Source organism: Oculina patagonica, chromosome 2 (genome assembly GCF_052425735.1).
Source record: "Oculina patagonica isolate OP01 chromosome 2, crgOcupat, whole genome shotgun sequence".
In the NCBI taxonomy this organism is placed as follows: domain Eukaryota; kingdom Metazoa; phylum Cnidaria; class Anthozoa; order Scleractinia; family Oculinidae; genus Oculina; species Oculina patagonica.
The window spans coordinates 37971413-37993985 of NC_135759.1; the positions used below are offsets into that span (position 1 = coordinate 37971413).

The 22573-nt window shown below is 37.4% G+C and overlaps 1 protein-coding gene across 1 annotated transcript; it reads left to right on the forward strand.

The window, feature by feature from the left end:
- The first annotated feature begins 222 nt into the window (after positions 1-222).
- LOC144644619 (sushi domain-containing protein 2-like) lies at positions 223-16171 on the forward strand. Its single transcript, XM_078504145.1, has 17 exons — positions 223-493; positions 3529-3822; positions 4583-4717; positions 6181-6343; positions 6701-6952; positions 8075-8321; positions 8947-9128; positions 9418-9574; positions 9867-10102; positions 10188-10399; positions 11098-11314; positions 12269-12394; positions 13157-13426; positions 14073-14246; positions 14411-14587; positions 14793-14963; positions 15740-16171. The coding sequence occupies exons 1-17, from the start codon at positions 287-289 to the stop codon at positions 16003-16005; spliced, it is 3486 nt and encodes a 1161-aa protein (XP_078360271.1). The 5' UTR covers positions 223-286; the 3' UTR covers positions 16006-16171.
- The last annotated feature ends 6402 nt before the right edge of the window (positions 16172-22573 follow it).

Below are 22573 nucleotides of genomic sequence, written 5' to 3' on the forward strand. Positions count from 1 at the left end.
AAGTAGAATAAAATATTCGCGTCCGATCTGTATGGGCGTTTACAATGGCTCGCCTATCGGCTCGCCATTGTATACTCCCATACAGATCGGACGCGAATATTTTATCTACTACATAAAAGAAATGACGTCATCTGCTAATTGCTATTAATAACACAAATTATATCTACAAATCTGTCACTTGTCTTCCAGGCACTGTCATTATAAAGATTAACTACTGTGACAGGCTTAACTTAAATAGTTCCCTAGCTGATCAGTACACTTCTTTTACTTGGTTCAAAGTCAAACCATGACTTTCGCGATATTTTTAACACCGCTTGTGCTTTTCGCCTGTTGCCAATTTTTCTTTTTAGAAGCAGATGTACTTCAAAACTTTTATCCATTTGGACAAAGCGAAGGCGACCTGCTTCTTCCAGCAAATGATGACGGGAGTTCTGGGACGGTACCGATATCGATTCCATTTCCTTTTTTCGACCGGAATCACGATTCTCTGTTTGTAAGTATAACATTCCTGTACTGCTTAATTAAGTGAGTTTAATATCTTTATACTTCCCTTTAAGAATAACACACTTTAATTTTCAGACGAATCAATCATACGTTTATAACAACTAGATTATGATGCCAAACATCGTGTTTAATTAAAGGTTTTGATTGATTGATTGATTGATTGAATAATGTTTCCCTCTTCAGAGATAGAGTGAGTTGTTAATTATTGCGTACGCCAAATATTTTATCTGATTTCTGCCAGCCAGTGGACAAAAGTTTCACGATATTTGCATTCGCAATGCACTTCAGTGAAGAAATTATTTATGGAAATGATGCGTATGTATTGAAGCAAGGAAGTAGATAGATACACAGTTGCTATATAAATCAAACAAGTAGTTCAGTCATTTTACATGTCCAAAAGGTTCAATCTCCCCCAAAAAGATGCTCAGTTTCTTTTGGAAAGAAATGTAAGCAAAATAGTTTCTGCTATTTACAACCTCAGCCAATTGCTCTACTTCCTGCGGATTTTATATATTTTTCAAACTTTTTCAAATCTCTGTTCCCTTTTTTCAGTTTGAATCATTTATTATTTGAGTAGTCAAGATCCTCTAAAGAAACGAAAAAAAGGAAAGGAATCGGATAAAATGAAGACATGCTTTCATATTTGGACCAAACAGTTTTATTTCATGCATCGATTGACTTGTAAACGTGCATAATAATTTTCACGGAAACTGGCCAGAGTTTTGAAAGTTTGAAATCTGTGCAGCTCCACAATAAAATTGAATCGTCTGGAATTAACTTCTTAAGCAGATATCGAGGGAATGGCGTTGAAGAAAGTCAAATTACAAAACATTCCCAGGTTTTTTTAAACCATAACAACTGATAGGCTAATATATGCAATGCTGCTAAAGACATGGATGTTATTCCTGAAAAAATCCATCAATTACGTGACGAACCTGGTTTGATAAATTTTCTAATAAGTGGTTTCAAAATGCTCCTGGGTTACGGTTTAATAATATTACAAATACTTGAAATATATGGCGACTCCGAAGAATAACACGGCACTTCAACCAATTATGCACAATGTACTTTGTAAAATACACAACGAATAAGTTATGCTATTATAAGCAAGGTTAAAGGAAGTACGTAGTAAACTCTATTTAGAATCACGCATGTATTCCTCAATCGAAGCTCAGTGCTTCATCTAAAATGTCAAAGTAGATCAATCTTTATCGTTATCGGTATCGAGAAATGGTATGCAGAGTCTAATTGCAAAACATTTCCGGACAGCTGGCGCATTCCATTCAAATAGCTCCACTGAGAACAACAACCAGGCCTCTAATGTTATTTATTTTATTTTCCAGCATTCTTGCAGTTTAATGTGACATATATAAAACGCTATTGGTTAGAAATAGAAATAGCGCTCTATAAATAAAGTATTATTATCATCATCATCATCATTATTATTATTCTTATCATTTACGGCAGAAAGATTAAAAAAAGGTCACGGTCGGTTAAATTAACGAATTTTAAACAACTTTGAGACTTGAAAGCATCGCACTAAATCATTTCCCCATGAAATCGTTCTCGTATCGAAAAGAACAATTATTTATCTTTCAAATACTAAATTTTCGGCCATTTATTTCGCTTTGCTCATACTTAAATTTTTCGATAAGTTTGACCTATTTTGAATCAAAATAAAAGTGTATCAAATGAATGAATTATATTTTTTAAATAAAATGATTTGAAGAGCTGAAATTGCTTTTGACGTATTGATTTGATGTCATTCTTTAACATTTAACAGGTGTTTAACAGAGTGTTTTATTTTTTGAGGCAAAGCTAACAAACTCGGCATACATTTTGAGCCCCGAAAAGCGCCATTTTTGCTGATTTTTAAAAGGATCGATTTTCTCGAAAACAAATCGACATTTAGCCAAACAAGGTATACTGTAATTTGTTTCATATTAAGATCTTCCTTTGGTATGAATATGAGCGAAATCCATTTTACGACTCTTGCTGGAAAATGTTTAACCGTAACATGTGCTTTTAAAGAGTCTTCGTTTTTGTCCCCAGACTCGCCCCAGTTGTCTTCTTTTTTCTAAAGTGGTGAATAGCCAATACAATCTTTTCCTTAAAGTCACGGTATTTTAAATCATTTTTCTGATTACTTTTAATTTGTAGGAAACCTCAAATTAAAAGGTTTCTAACGTCAAAAAACACCAACAGGGTAATAAGAAACCGAACATAATCGAGAATAGGTTCGACTGATGAAGATTAAGACGGATTAGAAACGACAAACTTGTCAAAAAACTTGCCATTTTTTTCAAGTTGCATTGTCCGTGACGTAGCTCCTTTAAAAGGCATCAGACATGTCTGTCCCGCAGCAAGGCAGGTTTAGCTTCAGATAGCCTATAAAGCGCGTGAAGAACCTGTGAAATATTGTTATAGGTTGTTTGCAAAATCGTCAAAGTTTGGTCTAGTTTTAGACAATTTTCCAGTATTCTGCAGCACTCGTCAAAGGAGAATCGGCATCGGCACATCAATAAATGAAATGTGCCTATCTTTAGAGTAGGCGTCACCATACAATACTGTTATCTAAGTTGGGGGGATCAGGAATGGTGCAGTGGTGGGAACGCTCGCCTCCCACCAATGTGGCCCGGGTTCGATTCCCGGAGTCGGCGTCATATGTGGGTTGAGTTTGCTGTTGGTTCTTGTCCTTCTCCAAAGGTTTTTCTCCCGGTTCTCCGTTTTCCTCCCTCCACAAACACCTACCCTTCTAGATTCCAATTCCATCGGGAATTCAGGGCCACATTGAAAACTACTGGGACACCAGTATTTGTGTTACCCTACAAAAGTCGTTGTCTTTTAAGTTTTGACGGGAAATAATGATTAAAATTTACATTAACTTTTTACATATATTTCAATTTTTTTCTTGAAGAGATGTTGACTCGTTTCCTAGACAACCACAGACCTCTAAGTCTTCGGATACAATGGGAAAGGACCTTTGTTTTAAAGGAGCTATCTTTTCTCGATTTGCTACTTTAGGTCAACACCAATGGTGTAATTTCTTTTCTGGTCCAAGTTTCACAATACACACCAGATACATTTCCCCTCGGCGATAATCGTCGACTGGTGGCGCCATTTTGGGCTGATGTTAATACACGTAATGGAGGAGAAGTGTTCTACAGAGAGACCACAGATCCTAACCTCCTTCAACAAGCCACTGATGACGTCACAGCTGCTTTTGTGGATCAACGAAAATTCAAAGCCACGTGGTTATTTATTGCTACGTGGTACGAAGTGGCTTTCTTTGGCGCTAGTGGGAATTATACAAATAAGGTAAGGAACTAAGATGCTATTTTGACGACTGACGGGCTGACTGACCAGGACTGTCTTACTTTCTGAGACTGTCTGACTTACTGAGACCAAATGTTTGACTAACTGCCTGCCTGACTGACTGATTGGTTGACTGGCTGACTGGTAGGCTAGCTGGCTGCGTTACCAACTGACTGACTAACAGACTGTCTGACTTACTGACTGATAGGTTGATCGACTGATCATTGCCTGCCTGCCTGCCTGACCACCTGAAGTTTTCAGGTGGTTTTGATAAAAGAAAGACGAATATTAAAATTGACTGACAAACTGACTGATTGATTGACTGACAAACAGTATTGCATGATTGTCTTAGTATTGGCAGTCATGCTGGCAGGTTGGCTAATGGAACAAGTCGAGTCCATAGTGAATTAAGCCTCTGTAAAAAAAAAGTTACTAAACAAAATTTAAATAACCTAGCTCTCATGAGCCCTAAGTACTACAGCATAGTCGTTAGTCATCTACTGTTGCCTGCGTAGTTTGCAGGGGCGGATCCAGGATTTTTCTTAGGAGGGGGTGCACCACTTAGGAATGGCCCAACTGACTTTTTTTTACAGAGTACCAGTTGTGTTAGAAAGCCACAAGTCATCTCAGGGAGGGAGGGAGGGGGGTGCGCACCCTCTTCACCCTCCCCCTAGATCCGCCCCTGGCTTGTGAATGCATGTGCCTAGCCTGTATCACAATCTATTTACATAAACGTTTGTAACCTTGCATCCTTTCCTTCCAGAGAAACACTTTCCAGGCTGTTCTGATTACAAACGGAAGACATTCGTTTGTCATTTTTAATTACAACAAAATCACGTGGACTACTGGCACGTTCAGTGGAGGAGATTATGCAGGTCTCGGTGGAAATCCGGCACAAGTATGTTAATTTATTTTGTACATGGATAATAGTGAAAATGACAAAAGTCATGGCGTTTGAAAAGAAAACCGACTTAGGGAACATTCGCACTTGCGGACATGTTTGGTATAAACAATTGGTAGATTGCTTCATTAATGTGTCAATTGTTGCAGAAGATAAGTGTGAATTCGGTATTTGAGACGCAAAACTTGTCCAACAATACACAGCAACAAAGATGCAGTTGTCTTGCCATTGGTCCACGTTGCACGCACGATACACTTTGTCATTTTAAGTGAAAACAATCGCAAAAACATGTGCGAACAACTTGTTTTGACTAGGACAAATTTTGTCAAAACGGACAAAACTTCAAAGGGGCCGTTGTCCTGCCTCTAGGCAGCACAATTCATGGGCTATAGGATGGACATTTCATGACAACCGGCATTCCCAAGTCCCTTGTAGTGCCAGATAACAATAGGTTGTTAATTGGCTATTGTGTGTTTAGCCCGGATTGCACCGAGAGACAACACGCACTAAAAAATTGTTGCGGCAGTATGCAGCGTGCTGTGGCTATCACTTTCATATAACAGCCGTGAAATCTTTACGCGATAGGCAAAGCATGTTTATATGTGAAGTGTTTGTCTTAATGTAAAGGTGAGAAAAGAAAAAGTTATCGTGAAGCGACTCATTTTAACACTGCATGAGAACACGCGCTCTTTAAATGAGAATTGTCAGGACATTTCAAACTTTTCCGCTAGTGCGAATCGGCCCTTTTTAGTGTTTTTTTCATTGATCGGATCAATGAAGATGCTTTTTTTCAAATGTCATCATAGATACCTTTCTTGTAAATAGGACACAAGTAGCTTCCTCGTTTACTAAAATGATTTTCCAAGGAAAATGCTTACTTTCTTGCCTTATTTAACTAGGTAATTAATGGTCAATACATTGATTTATGATAAAAGAATAACGTTGGAGAGAAAGACATCGAAAAAAATTCTGGGTTCAGAGATGGGTTTTGAAATCACGAACTTCCGTGCACTAGTCGGACGCTCTAACTACTGAGCTACTGAGAACTCTAGTGTTGAGCAGTGGTCATTTGTGGGCTATGTGACACAACGACTGCATCGCGCATTATGTTATACTCTCAGAGTAAATTAAAGTAAATACATTAATTTCTTTAAGATATTAACAGATATTTTTTTTCATACGAATAACATTTTTAATTATTCTGAATAAAGTCTTATGGGCGAAACTTCACCAAAAGCCTTCATTCAGGTAAACACAATCGGATGGATTTCGTCATTATTCGCCTTCATTTCGTTCCAGGCCTAAATGTATCTTTCTCAGTGCTTCAACGCTCAACATCGGTCAATTTCTTTCTTAGGATTCTTGTAAAAATTTAAAATCTGTTAAAAACATTTAAGAGCCGAACAATAGTAAACCTGTTAAGCATATTTCCGTAAAAAGTCGCGTTTTTCCTCTAACAGGCTGGTTTCAATGCCGGTGACGGTGTAAGATATTTCAACATTCCGGGATCTGCTACAGACCAAGTTATTGACATCCGTACCCAGTCTAATGTTGGGAAGCCCGGCCGATGGATGTTTCGTATTGACAGCGCGAATATCGAGGCTGGTGGCTGCAACACAAAAGGTAAGAGCACCTTCCACTGATTTAGTAAGTTATGATCTGGGATGTCAAATAGTTAAGATTTTTTGAAGTATTCCTTGTAAGCTATAAAGTGTATGAGGTAAGATTATTATCCTGCAAAATATATATTTTACTGTTTAAATTTTAAGGATGTTAACATTCTGGAGTGTGCCTAGTGCCTTTTGATTTTCTTAATTTTAAACATTTGATGGGAAAAGTTGGGACTGTTCAGTATATAAGGAAAAAAGGAGATAAAAAGTACATCCCTCTTAATCTGTAGCCTAAGTTTAATGCACTTCTGTGCGCAAAGATGTCCAATCCTGAGTTGAATTAAAAATAACTAATTTTATTCATGCTTAGGATCGCTCGTGGTCTCACCGCGTTCAGGAATTATGCTTGGTGGTGATAACCTTTTCATAGCTGGACCTTGTTACACGCCATCAGATCGCATCATTTGTGAATTTACTGGCGGAAAATTTAGCAACGGAAGTTATATCAGTAACATCCGGGCATCTTGTACCGTGCCCATGCTCAACATGACTGGCAGGTTGTCAATCAAAATGTCAGTCAATGGAGGAACGAGCTTCGATTTTCAAGGAATTTTTACAACAGGTAATATATATGTATAAATATTTTTAAACGATTGTGTAACGAGAATAAAATACAGACTAGTCATAAATGAGGAAAATATATATAAATAAGAATGTTTGAAGATTGGTCTAAAATATGACCACAGTCTTCTAGGTTATTACACTTAACTGGCCTATTTATGTAGGGACACAATTAAGCCTTTTTCTTTAAAATTTCACGGCTGTGTAAGAAGAAATGGTCTAGGAAAGAACAAACAGCTATTTCAAAAGGATGAAATGGTATTTTGTTCCTGCGACTTAAGAGTTGTACGTTCTGACTATTTCCGCATTATTGGCCAATGTTATATTACATAAATGTGATCAAGTAGTGCACATGCACTACTAACATTTTTGAATTTTAAAATATGAGAGGCGAAGTAAAATCAAAGCAAAAATTCCTGTAAAAAAACTAGACTAAGATATTGCTTGGGGTTAAACAAGAGCAATGTGCTATCGGTTCTACTGTATGGAAGTGAATGCTGGAAAGTGACCAAGGAAATTTCAAGGAAGCTGGACGTCTTCCAGACTAAATGCCTCCGGCGCATCAAACACATATTTTGGCCAAACAAGATCAACAACAAAGACCTATTGTCATCATGTAATCTTGAACCAGTTTCAATTGTTGTGCAAAAGAGAAGGTGGAGATGGCTGGGACATGTCCTACGGATGAGAGTAGACTCAGTGCCAAGGGTTGCATTGAGATGGACACCCCAAGGAAAGCGTAGCAGAGGTAGGCCTAAGGAGACCTGGAGAAGAAGAGTGCAGAAAAACTTGTTGGAGCGTGGCCTCGCAATGGAAGCCCCATGTGCCACCAGGCACCCTGGGTCCTAAAGAAGAAGAAGATATTGTTTACATTTGTACATAACCTCCGGTTTTTCTTACTACACAAAAACCAGCCCTTCTTAATTCCATTTCTTTCTAGAAACAGTGGATGAAGAGCCACATATGAACATATGTAACTGCAAATTCCTTTTTATTTGTGTAGAGTACATTAATTGTACTGCAATAAAACACAGGCATGTCAAACCTCTCAAAAGCGGACGCCCTTAAAATCAGAAAAGTTTCCACTTTGATTCGAGTGTATTTGTTATTTCGTTCTTTGTAGTTAACATCAACAGGGTAAGACCTCGTGTTGTAAGACTGCGAACAGCAACGTGGATTGAACAATCGCCTGTCAAGGTTACATGGGACCCAGGCCACCTCGGAAGCGAGAACCAGACTGTGACTATTCGATTGGCACGCTTTTCCATGAACGATGGCCACGTGTACTTTCATAGCATGTTTCCTTTAATAGCAGAACAACAGAACACTGGAGAAGGTCAACTTACTGTACCAAAAGGACAGGGACAAGGGTAAGAAGAAAAGGCAAATAGCTAATTCGTTGCAGTGTACAATTTATATTGACATGTACAGCATAAGTAGTATAGAATGGTGTCCACAATTGACACTTAAAAAAGTATTCCTTTTAAAGTCGTTTATTCATTCGTTCGTTCTTTTGTTTTTAAAGCTTCTTAGCTTTTTACTTACTGAAGTATGATTAGTAAGTCAACAAGATTGATCAGCTCTCTTAAGTTTGTAATTCTACCGGTGCTCAAAATCCAAATTTCAAAACTTTTTTCAGTTTTTCAGTTTTTTTTTCAGTTTTGAGATCCCTGTGAAAAGGTCTTTCAAATGGTATCATTGAATGTCCCATAATACTAAATCCAAAAATTGGCGCTAATTTCGTGACGTCATTTTCCCGCCATAAATGGCAAATTCTGAAAAACTAACAACAGAATTTTAGGGAATGATGAGTTCTATCTTGGTGCAAAGTTTCAGAATAATTGATTTAAAACTAAAAAGGTTATTAGCTAATGCACCTTTTGGCGTCTACTGTGCCGACCGTGTTTTTAGAACATTGTTTGTTCTCTCACTCCTACAAATTCTTTTACAACGATAACAATACTCATACTCTCCATACTTACGTCAATTTCACAGAGCTACTGTTGGAGACGGCCGTTTCGTTACACTTGTGTCAGTGAAGAAGACTGGTGACAGTGGCCGTAATTCCCCGGCCGAGTGGATCTGGAGTGATCTATTTGCCTGGATGAGTTATGTTTGGGGCTACGAGAGATGCATGAACTGGTACAGAAATCAGCCGCACCCAAAGATATATACAGGTAAAATCTTTCAAAGACAGCCTGGATAGAATTTTTAAATGTAAATTACTCTTGAGTTTGTATTTAATGAACTGATATAAAAACTCATGTCTTTTAATTTGCATAAAAAGTTCAAATCAAGTTCAAAATCTTGAAGAAAACTAAACGATTTGAAACATTGTCGTAATTTAAACCCGGATTTCCAGATCTAACGTCGATGAAAAAGTTAACAAACACTTGCCAATTGGTAAATGATTTGTCTCAGGTGAAACAATAAACATTCTTGTTCGTCGTTTCACTGCCATTGCAGATGACGCTTCTCTCCTTCCTTGTCCGCAAACGGTTCTTCAAGCAATGGCAGACCGTGGACGATTTACGATGGATGAATATTGCAATCCAGAGGTTGAGCATCATTGTATTGTTTATCATTTTGGAGCCACGCACTGCTTCAGGACAAACACTCCCAGGTAAATTAACAATGTAGAATATATTGCTACTAAATAATTATTTGACAAGTTTTAAGGATTTCCATATACGGTCAGGAAGCCCTGGTTTGTAATCAGTCATCTGCACTTAACCGATATCCTGCGATATTCGTAGTTTGCAATGTCTGGAAGTGCCGTGAAAAGAATTGCCCCACATCACGTAATTATCTACCTGTAAAAAGCGGGACTGGTTGACAAACAAGTCCTTTTCCCCTATAAATCAAAACAGCACGTACATAGGTTTTAACTATTGTCTTCGACTGTCTTTATATAGTGATCAAGGAGCAGGACAGCAATGCTGCTATACTGAACAAGGAAATCTAATGATTGGTCCACAAAACGGAGGATCCTTGGATCGATTTCATATTGAGGCAGGCGTACCAGTCTTCTCTCATTTCTTTCACGATCTTGTGCCATATTTGGATTGCTGTCTGCTTTCCGACAACTGTGCAAAGTACTTTGAAAAAAGACCTTCAGATGACGGTTCTAATTACGAACCACCAAGACCAGGTAATAACTATGCGCGAATTAAAGAAAGAACCTCTATTCACTAATTTATGAGTTTATTTATCACCTAACTAATTGTGTTTCATAGCCACTGGTTTCGGCGATCCTCACATGATCACACTTGATGGAGTGGAATACACCTTTAATGGTTATGGCGAGTACCAAATCCTCAATGTAGCTGGCCCTGACTTCAAACTCCAGGGAAGAATGCAGCCCTTGATCAATGATGATGGCAGCAACACTCCTGCTACAATATATAAAGCGTTTGCAATGAAGGAAAATGACTCAGATGTTGTACAGGTAGCTTTACACTGATTGCTTCAGGAACCCTACGGGTCATAATCAAAAGCGTAAAATGTTTACTTTATAGAAATTTAATGGCAGATAATGCTTAAATGGCGAAGGTTTTTTGAGAGAATTCTAAAGTGAATATAAAGTTAAAAAATTAGTCAATGATAAGAAAAAACGAAGGGAGAATCCTTTGCTTTGTCTCTCACAGGTGAAAAGAAGTCAAGTTAAAGTTTAGAACTGAGTCATCTTTGTGTGTTATGGCTTATTAATCTCTATAATAATAATACATCAGTACATCATTGAAACATTAACTACTTCACTGTAAGTTTTTATGAAAAGCACCGTGTCCTAATGGTCGATTACGCCAAGTTCGGGGTCGTTGTGCTGTGCTCCGGTAAGAAGACACTTTACTGTCACATTGTCCCCCTACAACCATGCAAACGACATAAATATTGACTGGGATGTACAATAACAAATAACAACTATATCCTCTGCAGCCGAGAGCAATTGCATGGCAAGCTGAGAAACTTACTTCGTAGGAACATGAAGAAATTTTTCGTAAACACCATTCTTTCTTATAAGCAAATACGTAACTTTAAAAATCATTTGAGTGCCATACCTTTTACTTTGGCTCCACTACCTGTCTTGAATGTATCTAGACCTTAAATGTCTTGGATATTTCACCCCTTTCCCCTAACTTCTCTCAGGTCCATATCAACGGTCGCAACGAAGTAGAGGTCTTGGTGAATGGGGATCTGATGGAATTTGATGAGGACTTGATGATGGATTTTAACGGCGTTATCGTTTTAAAATACAACAATACATCTAAATTCTCCGCCATATTTTATTCTGGAATATCAGTCACAATCGAGAAAGTTGAGGACATCTTACAAATGATGCTACTGGTACCACCAATGTTTAAGGGTGGGTACATTTGTATTTATTTTGTTATTTATCTTCCTTTGAATTTGTCTTTCAAGTTCAACAGAAGTCCTGAGTCACGTTAGTTGGCTAGCTCAAGGTTTCCATGTTGGCTGTTGACACACAACTAGCCACGGCTAGTGGTCTACATGTGACGTTTCAGGCAAATCATTTCTATCAAAAATGACAATTCCTATCTCATCGCAGCTGTTTAAAGGAGCTACGTCACGGACAAATCCATCTTATCTTCGTCAGTCGAAACCATCCTTGTTTATTTTAGGTTTCCTTCAATTTAAAAGTAATCAGAAAAGTTACTTAAAATGAAAATGCTAACAAAAGTAAAATAAGGACGCGCAAATCTGTTTTTATTTTGTATTTTACATAAATGAGAAGAAGGTCTTTCGTTGATGGTAACTCTATAGAATTTTTGAGACGAATTACAACACGTGGATAGAATTATTTTAAGGTAATAAGGAGTTTAGAGCCGTCTATTTTGACCCTCACCCAAATAAAAATGCTTTACGATTTACCAGGGACAAGTATTAAGAATATTCATTGATAAAAGAGGAATTGCTTCATTAGTTTGTGCTGTCTTTGATTGAGTAGAAGCTATTTTTTAACAAGGTATTCAGTGTAAGAATTTCTCTCCATGGTTGACGGACATTTTAAGATTACTGGTTACTGGATTACTGGATTACTGGCGTATTTAAAGTTCAGAAACGTTTTCGCGGGTGTTATTTCACTCAGAAACTTCAAAATTGGAAAGCAATTTTTTAACAAAATCAAAAAACCTCGGTCACAAGCAAATCTTTTTCAACAAATATGTTCATCGGCTCCTCTTTGTTGTTGCTTTTTCATGATTTGTTTTATCGATCACAAGCAAAGCTTTTTAATAACAAGTATTTTCATTCTCCCCTTTGTCGTTGCATGCTTTTCATGATTTGTTTTCTCAATCAGGGAACACAAGCGGACTACTTGGATTCTGGAATGACGACCAAGAAAAGGAATTTCTGCTTCCCAATGGAACTTTCCTGGACACCAATTCGACCCAAACAAGAATTCACTACGAGTTTGGACAGTTATGTAAGTATTTATTGATTACATATTGTACCAAACAAAACGAGTTTAGGCGTTAACTACAACGGATATCCAAACAGACTGTTACCTGGTTTTTGGTTAGGAAGAGACTGGATGCTAGTAATGCGGAGCGAACGGGTGCGATGGAAGAGAGTCCGCTTTTCACGAAATCACACGCACTCCTGGCCCGCATAGCATAACTATGATTTTGTTTCTCTACACTGAAAATCACACAAATGATGACACGACCAGTGTCTGGGCTTGTTTTCCCATTACGTATTCATTCGTGTAAATAATAATAAATAAAATAATGAATGGGAATTTGTAGTGACACTTCCACAGAGTGGCTCTTTGTCCACTGTTCCCGATCAAATTGGAATTTAGCACTGCTTTTTTCAAAGTTGATGTTTGTTTTTGGTCAATTAGGTGCAAAATCAAAGTACTAGGCATTTTCCCTGCCCGTGTCACTAGCCTAGCCTGGGATTAAGCTGTTTACCAATTACATGTTTATTTGTATTCATAGCTCTTTTATATTTATTGCAAAGGGAAAAGTATTGCTATTAATTTCTTGCACTTGTCAGAGTGATTTTTAATTCTGATAGACGATTCGATTCTGAATGCATGGTTTATTGGTGATATCTTTTACCGAGCCACTTACACTGATGCCATTGACAGTTGCAATCGCTGCGTTTTTGTTCAAAACACGAAACAGTGGATTAATTTAAGGTAAAATCATCATATCATCATATCGTGTTACATTTTTTCCAGGGGTTACAACCGAAAATAACTCCTTATTCACTTATGAGGAAGGCAGCAACCACACAACTTATTTCGATGTGGGATACGTGCCAATATTTTTGGATCAGGATAACCTTGTGTTTGATAACGCAACCCTGGGACAGCAGGCTCGTGACGTGTGTGGTGATAACAAACAATGTCTGTTCGATATTTATACCACTGAAAAGGTCAGCATTGGAGAGGCTTCTAAACAGGCAGTGGAGTTGTTCGTTGCAGTTATCAACGAGACCGAGACACCAGGTGAGGTGAAGTGTTACGATTGAGATAAAAAAAAAGAAAAAAGTAACTGAAAAATAAAAATTGTTGATGACTTTTATCCCATGCTAACAGGAAGAAGTACTTTATTAGTGTCTGAGTATTTAGCCTAAGTAGCCAGTTGTGGACACTTTAAAGCTGATTTTCAGTCCGTACTGCGCAGACTCGGGATTTGTTTTTGTTTTTGTTTTTAATTCGTTAAAACGTTACACTTCGGTAATAGCAAAGAATTTCCGATGAGCTGAAACGTCGGTTTGAAATAGCTTCGAGGTTCTCCTACTCCTTATTATTGTTTTGCAAGGATATCAGGTGCTAATAATGAAGAAAAAGGTAAGTTTGTCACAGAATTTTTAACTTTGCTAGTAATCATTCCTTCGTGTGAGATTTACATAAACATTGCAAGCGAAGATTGCGCAGTACGGACTGGAACTCATCTTTGAAGCCTAAAAATTACAGTTTATTTTAGGATATACCAATCAAAAGCATTCCATAACTAGTGTTATTAAGGCCTTCTGATTTCTAAATCCAAAACAGTGGTTTATCACAACCATGATCAAATATTGCATAAACTTAAAGTCGATGATAATCAAGAGAAATCAATAAAGCAACCAATTTGACGTTTTCTGTACAGGATGCATTCCAATAGAAAGCACGCTAAGCAATGGAACCGTGCTGAGAAATGACACACAAGATGGCGGAATAATCTACAAATTCTACTGCAACCCAGGCTACCAATTGAACGGCTCGTCTGTTATATCTTGTTTACACGGGAGGTGGAATGGATCTAAACCAAGCTGTCAGTCAGGTAATAAATGCGTTATCTAATAATCAGTTAAAACTTATGATTATTATTAACGAATTGTTTGATTTTTCTTAGCGTTTTCCCAAATTACTTGCCTGCTAACGCAGCATAGTAGCTAGACAAATTGACCGTGCGATAATTTAATATTGCTTGAATATTAGTTGCAGGCTGCATTCCAATAGAAGACAAATTGCATCGAGGTACCATGCTGAGAAATGACACACAAGATGGAGGAATAGTCTACAGATTCCACTGTAACCCAGGCTTCCTGTTGAACGGCTCGTCTGTCATATCTTGTTTACACGGAGAGTGGAATGGGTCTAAACCAAGTTGTCACCAAATAGGTCAATAAATGTTAACTTGATGTGTTATTTTAGTTTTGTGGCACTTTTTTCAAGGATTAAATTAGCCTGGAATTTCGGATATAGGTAAAACAAACGGCTAAAACAAATTGCTGCACGACCTTTCTTTTCTATTACTTTGAACGTCTTCCAACCTCTTTAGCTTGCTTTTTTATACTCAGTCATGGGTTACTTCCTTTTTTCTCAGTTTGCCTTCCTTTTGGGTCTTTTGAAAACGGTCATGCGCATGGTAACGGTACAAGCGTGGGCTCACTCTATTGGTTCACCTGCGCTAAAGGCTTCACGCTGATTGGCTCAAACACTATTCTTTGCGGGAAGGACGGCCAATGGAATGGAACTTTACCTAAATGCTCAAAAGGTAGGATGGAGGATAGATTATGTGGTGCAATTTTTTTAGATCCTGTTATTATGTTAGTCGATATTTGTTCTACGTTTCATGTACCAATTCCAAACTAAGCATGTTGGGATTTCAGTTAATATTAAACAAATATTTTGTTCTGAGCGTTGATTTGGTCAGCATGTAACTACTTTTTCAAACATAATAAAATAAAGTAATTTAAAGTGAGCATGCATACAGGAGGGAACTGAAAATCAATATTGAAATGTCTTGGTCCATAAACCAGTCTTCAAGCTCGTACTATAAAATATCATCACATTGAGATAATCAGGAAACTAGAGTTTACAGGCTGACTTCATAGTGGTGCATGTTATATATTCCGGATTAAAGGGCCTTCAGGGAATAAGGATTCTGGAAAATTACACTTTTTTCAGTCTAAACTAAGAAATTAGAAAAAAAAAATTCTAATGCTGGAAAGTAGAGAATTTACTCTAAGACAATTAAAAATGCAGTAAACAGTGAATATTGAACAATTGAACATTAAATAGTTGCACTCGGCACAGTACTGGCCCATAAACCATGTTTCTAACTACGTATCCGTCATACCACCATGGTAACCTGTAACAGCTATCCTGAATTCAATTATTCCACATTAGTATTATTAGCATTATGCGTAGTGCGTATATATACAACCGTTCAGGATTTCACTTAATGAAGATGAGATTGGATAGTAATACATCATACTTAATACTCATACCAAATGAACTTACTAATAAAGCTGTTTTTCTCTAATACAGATACTGTATCCAGTGGCACACCATGGTATATTTACGCTGCTATTTCCGCTGCAGCCATTTTTGTAGTGGTCGCAGTAATCACTGTGGTCATCTGTATTCTTAAAGGCAGACGCAAAAATCAGAAACGTGATAAAGAACAGGCGGCTTCACCAGCTGGAAATACAAGCAAGCAAGATTTATCTTTTAGCAACCTTGCTTACTCATCATCTAATGATCTTAAGCCAGAAGTTCTGCGTTCTGAAGTTTTGCCAATGGGAGAAATCTAGGTATATATGAGCAAAAGCTATGAACGCAAAGTTGACTGATTTCTTCGTCGTTTTCGCACAATATTGTTTAGAACATTGTAGTAAAATATACCGGGTTTTTTTCGGAGGGCGGGAATGGGTAGAAAGTAATTTCGACTTTTTTCAAACGGGAATATTGTCCGGCAGTACTGTTACTCATCCCCGTTATTTTTCACGCATTTTGTAAACATGTATTTATGTTCATCTTGAACGCACCAAAAACCGCATTATAATTGACTTTTAGTTTGATAACATGAGTCCTGTTTGAGTATAACTTTAGCTGGTTTGTATTGTTTTGAATCACCGAGCGTCAATTTTCTGATTATCATTAGTTAGAGTGAACAGAGAAGAGGTCACACTACCGAAATAGCTAACCGGTAAAATTTTCGCTGCTCTAAGTTAGGTTTACTAGGTGTGCAAGTATTTGACAAGTATTTAAACATTTTTATACTTAAAAATATCTTAGTATTTGCAAGTTAGTATTTTTAATTAGTATTTGTAATTAGTACCTTGTAGTACGACCCCAAAAGCGAATCGAAGCTTTAATTTTTATCTTGTAAAAGAGGTATTGTATTGTATTGTACATGTATTGTACTGTGTGTAAATAAAATGTGTGCCGAGCAGAAAATCTGACGTGAACGGTTTTCAAGTTGTCGGAAACGGTTTTTGTGCGGCTTACACATAGTGTGTAATGCCGCGCTAATTGGGCAGCAGGGACGTTTGTCCGGATACGAGAACTTTCGTTTTCAAGGACCTTAAATTGAAGTTGCAAACACAGAAGTGTTTAAAAACTTACGCAAAATTAAACAATTACAATAACTAAGGTCTTACAAATTTGGCTCCCTGAACTGGAGAATGCCAAGCTTCAGCCTTTGTGACGATAACAATAACTTTATTTCTTTAATATATGCATCTAACAGCAAAAACTACATTGTAACAGCCACGTGCCACTCCCTTCTCTTTCCAGACTAGAATGCACTGTAAGTGACCGATCGTTTACTGCTCGAACTACACGTAGGTACTGTGTAGATGTACCATGACCCAACGTCCTGACCTTTTGTGCCAGACATGTGTTTCTTCTGATTGCTGTTCCGAGGCTATACCAGCACTATATAAAGCAAAGCAAAAACATTCAAAAAGAGTAAAACAGGAATTACTGCTTTGCAAAATGAGTGAACGAATAACATATTATGACAAAGTAGGAGGGTCAGACAGGTAACAATTTGACTCGAGCGCAGTCCACGGCATATGGATCACGTGTTGCGAGGCAATGTGACCACGGCCAAATATTTCCCGCACTATTCGACCGAATTCAGTCAATAACTGTATTTTGTTATTTTCCTTGGATTGAGCTGCAACCCCAGACAAAAATCTTGGGAAGTTTTGCCCTTTGTTCTTCCCTTCCTTCCCTCTTCAATGTTGAGCGAAAAGCGACCTTTAATACACATACAAGTTTGTCAAGGGAGGGACCAACATTGATAGGGGGGACGGGGGGATCCTACAGCAGTACCGGAATAGGGATTGCTAAACTGAATTCGAAACTCTCTTTAATCGGGCATGTGTTTACAACGTTCCCAACCGTTTTTTTATGGGATTGTAGTTTTTGTTGGAAAGCTTTTAAGGTACTCCTACTCGGGATTTTCAAATCGGAGCTGAGTACGATCTATCAAAGCTGTTGTCTTTTATCATCAAATTCCATGCTAACCTCATACCATTAGTTTCCTTTTCAAGTTCAGCAACAGGGAGAAGTGGGGGGCTCTGAGAACCTAACCAGATTGAAATTCGAGGTCGTACTCGTATTCGATCTCATAGTAGTACTCCGATATGAAGGTCCCTACGAAAATTTAACGGATGGAATTGAGGAGGCCACATGGCCTAGTGGTCAGGGCACTGGACTTGTAATCCGGAGGTGTTCGATTTGCAATATTTGTTTATTTCTTTACCGTGTCCACAATTAACACAGCAGTGCTAAATACATTGACACTTAAATAAAGTGATTTATTTATTTATTTTCCGGACCAGCTTACATAAATCCTTCAGTTAACTAGTCGCGGTAATGAGTATTATTTCTTAACACTGATGTTATTTTTAGGAGCGGCTTATTAGCATGTGTTTGCAAAAAAAAGGCCTTTTAAGATTTTGGCAGTTACAAAAACCACTTGATACATTTGCATTTGTTATGGCTAGTTTTTGTATGTTACCTGTTGACGAACTGTCGAAGTCGAACGTAGCAGATACAAGCAGCGTCGTCCCCCAGCATATGAACACGTTGCGAAAAAATCGTCGTATTGACTGGTGTTGTTCTTTTGCTAATAACTGAAAAGAAAAAAAAAACTCTGAAGAAGCTTGTGGAGGTTGTGACCTTAACTGTAGCCTCATTGTTTACATTTTTTCGAGATTTTGTTTTATTGCTTTGTTTGTGGGCCATTTCGTTTTATAATCCACTCCCCCGTATTGATGAGGTAAGTCAAAATTTACCCCCTAAAAAAAGATCAAAGTGCCGACATGATACCCCCTTCAGAAATAACACGATTTTTCAACACCACTTCAGAAAAAAGCCATCATTTCCCTAACAAAAGCCATTGAATTCCAATCTGGAATTCAATATCTCAGTAAAATCACTAAATAAATCAGAAGTTCAAAATAATATAAAGAAACTACTTCTTGAAGTTTTAAAATGTTAAGATGACTATCAGTCTCGCAACTGATAGAACATTTTTCTAATTAACCTTGTATTTATTATCTAGTAATCAGTAATCAGTAGCTTTTCGTGTGTGTGTGTACAATTGCAATAACGTTGTCATAGAAAAAAGAGAAAAAGAAAAAAGGTAAATAGGAATTAAATAGCGTAGTTTCATAACTGGTGGCATTTACAGAAAACTCACGAGATTTATCTGCACGCTTTGAGGCCACTTTTTAGTTCATACAATTGATTAATTCGTATTTTGAGGCATTTTGAGGCCATTTGTACGAATAAATTTCATACATGCGCTTAATTAATTCCTATTTGACTTTTGACTTTTTTTTTTCTGTGACAACCTTATTGCAATTAGGTGTATACATTAATTATATTGTTAGGGCCTGACTACATGAGCCGGGCTGGCTCGGTTTGCCGAGATCTCGGCACGTCTGTTAAACGCAACAAAAATCAACTTCGCGATTACATGACAACCGGGCCAGCCCGGTTAGCCGAGATCCCGGTATCGCGATGCCGGGATCTCGGCTAGCCGGGCTGAAAATTTTCCATGTAATCGCGTGCACCGGGCCAGCATTAAATTTCTCTTCCAAGCACAATATCCGACGAAAAAATCAATGCTACTCCTTCTAAATAGGATGTAGAGGTAACGTAACCCATCCAGATGCATAAGTGCAAAACATTAACCACCAAATTGCCGGAGAAAGGTGATCAAAGATCATTCGTGCTCTGATCATTCGTGCTAAAACCGGGCTGAAAGTCATCTCTGCAAACCGGGCCAGCCCGGCTAACCGGGCTCATGTAATACCGGGCTGAAAGTCATCTCGGCAAACCGAGCCAGCCCGGCTCATGTAATCAGGCCCTCAGTTTACTTTTTCACTAATTAATTAATCATTTGTTTATATATCTTTTATCTCATTTTCTCTTTTTTTCCATTTTCAATATTGTATTATAACTTGTAAACCTTGTTTTTATTTAGACCGTTGCCCCCGCTTCGATTACTAGTGGCGGGGGCAACCAATCATATAAATCCTATTACTAAAATTTAAAATAAATATTTTCAACGTTCGAAGTTCAAGTCGTGCCCTACTTGGAATTGAAAGAAAAAATGGAGCGATGTTAAAAACAAATCAAAAGCGCTTTGTTAGCCCACTCGTGAATGAGAACACTAAATGTATTGGTGTAGAGCTATGAAATGATTCTGTCTTTTTGTGAGCGGCATGTTAGTATAGAAGTTGTTTGAAGGGAGATATGATCACGTTGGTTCCTTGTGTTTACAGCGGACGCGGGTAATCCATTCAAAAGCATTCGTTATGTAACACTAATTTCTACCATAAAGTGCAAGCTTGCTAACGCGTTGTGTAGTGGCAATGCATTGGCCCTCCAGTCCAGCGGCCCGGATTCGATTCTCAGCAGGGACGATTAATTATTTTTTTTTACGACAATCTATTTTACAATTTTATACGACGTCTTTTTTTCTTTCTCCTTTTTTATGAATCTATTAGAGATGCAAATCAAGTACTATACAGTATATTATTAAAAGGCAACAAAATTCGTCAGTTTGGCGAGCTTTTTTACGATAAATTATTTACCTATATCATGACTATCGATTATCATACAATACGCTTGGAACTATAGAACATTCAGAGACTGCTAAAATTGGACTGAAATCAACCTTTTAATACCCAACACAGTCGCAGTCCACAGTTCGTGCCTGGAAAATCTAAAAATTCGATCAAAACACGGAATGTCAGTTCAGTGTTTCGAAGATTTTCATATTTTCTCTAAAATTATTTCTTCTATTTGTCATGTGAAATTCTTAAGAGCTATAAATCGAGCCATTCGAAGAAGCTTTACATACAAGCCATTTAACTTTGAACCTACGGTATCGGTCATCGTACTAACAACAACACAAAGAAATCTATATGCTAATTTTCAGCCCAAATGATCAGTACGCCGAAGTTGTCAAGCGGTTAGGGGTTTTGTCTTCAAAAACATAGTTGATGTTAGGAGTCGCCGGTTCAAACCTCAGAAGTGTGAAACAAAAAGTTTAAAAAAAAAAAACAAGGAAAATTAATTTCTAATTTAATGCATAAATTATTATTCATAAATTAAAGTTAACAGCCCATCGACCGACCGACCGACCGACTGAAAATTTGCATATCACTTTCCATAACCATAACAATACTCGTTTCATTACATTCACGAGTAAAAACGACAAAACACATAAAATATATCCGCCTAACCAACTTACCATTGTCAAAATAGAACTTGTGGAACTCTAGATCTTCAACCAGTTGACTTGAAGATACCGGTTCAAACGATGTTACACGAGGGTCGACTAATTTGCTAAAACAAGATCAAAATAACAGCTTGTTTGCTCTGTTTTTTTTTTTTAATCTAAGTTCTGTAACTGGTTCAACATTCTCAGGTTACTTAGTACAACAATGAGAACAAACTAGTAATTTTCGCAATCTACAGGCGAAAAAAAAGGGCGCAAATGAAATGTCAAAACAACCGACATTACGTTTTTACAGTTTTGCAACTCCAATGATTATGCTGTTTGTATTTGAATTCACCATTTTCTTAGAAAGTCAGAAAATAACTGAATTTAATGCAAAATCAAGCCAGAATGCTTATGGAATGCAGAATTAATCAAATCATGCAATTCTTTTTCAAAAAACTGGAAAAAATAAAGAAAAATGTTAAAAATGCCGATTTGTGGCAGGACCTGCTTGTAATTATGACGTGGCTATGGCAACGTCAAATATCATGGAAACATGATTAGCTTTGCACGGCTTGGAAGATCATCATATAGGTGTCTGTCTTGGAGTTAAAAATGAACAATTACTCTTCTCAGTATTTAATTTTATTGCATATGATTCATCAATATTTTTTAAGTTTAAGTCAATATAGTTGTTGTTGTTGTTGTTGCTGCGTGCTTGTTCAACATCTTTTTAACATCACTTAGACATACTTAGTACATTTCTATTATGTGGACGAAACAATTCGAGCTCCACATAATAGAAATGTACTAAGTAGATCTAAGTAATAAGTAAAAAATGTCAAAATAACTTTGAATCAGATATTTCATATGGATTTCATATATGGATTATCTTTTTTGTCTATTATCTATTAAATCTTTTGTTTTATTATGTGTGAATAAATACACCTTATTTGATGGTTTAACGTATAATACGCGCAGATATTTTTGCGGGTTGCGCAGCAATGAGCAAAATGTCCGCTCGTATTATATGTTAAACCATCAAATAAGGGATTTATTATTCCACTATTTTTTGGCTAAGTTTGGGTCCGTATTCCATAAGTTTGTTCATCGGTATTTTTGCCCTGTCATATTCTCAAAAAGTAAAGAGCAAATCTAGTCAAAAACATCTCTTTCGAAAGATTTTTAAAACGCAGTACAGGTAGGATGTTTGTTTCCTGGTTATCAGGAGTTTCACGCCGAAAATCCCGGTGCAAGTTTTTGCATTCCTACTTACGAAAGCGCTGTAAAAGTCTAAAAATCTAATTTAATTAATTTGCGGTTTTCACTTGGCGCCACGAAGTCTGCAGGAATCCTACCACAAACACGCAATACAAGCGATGTTCATGAAAGAAACGTAGACTACACTGCGCATGCGTTTGGCGTAAAGTACGTTGCTCTAAAACGTCGAGTAGTACCACAAGGAGAGCAAAGGGTTTTCTGAAACAAATATATACCTTTGAGAATCTTTGTATGAAAGTAACGTAGATGTGCTCCAGGTTTTACCTAGGGGTACGGTCGGGTGCTCTCCACCCGCACCCCCTACACAAGAAATAATTAATTAATTGATATTAATTAACAAGAGATTAAAT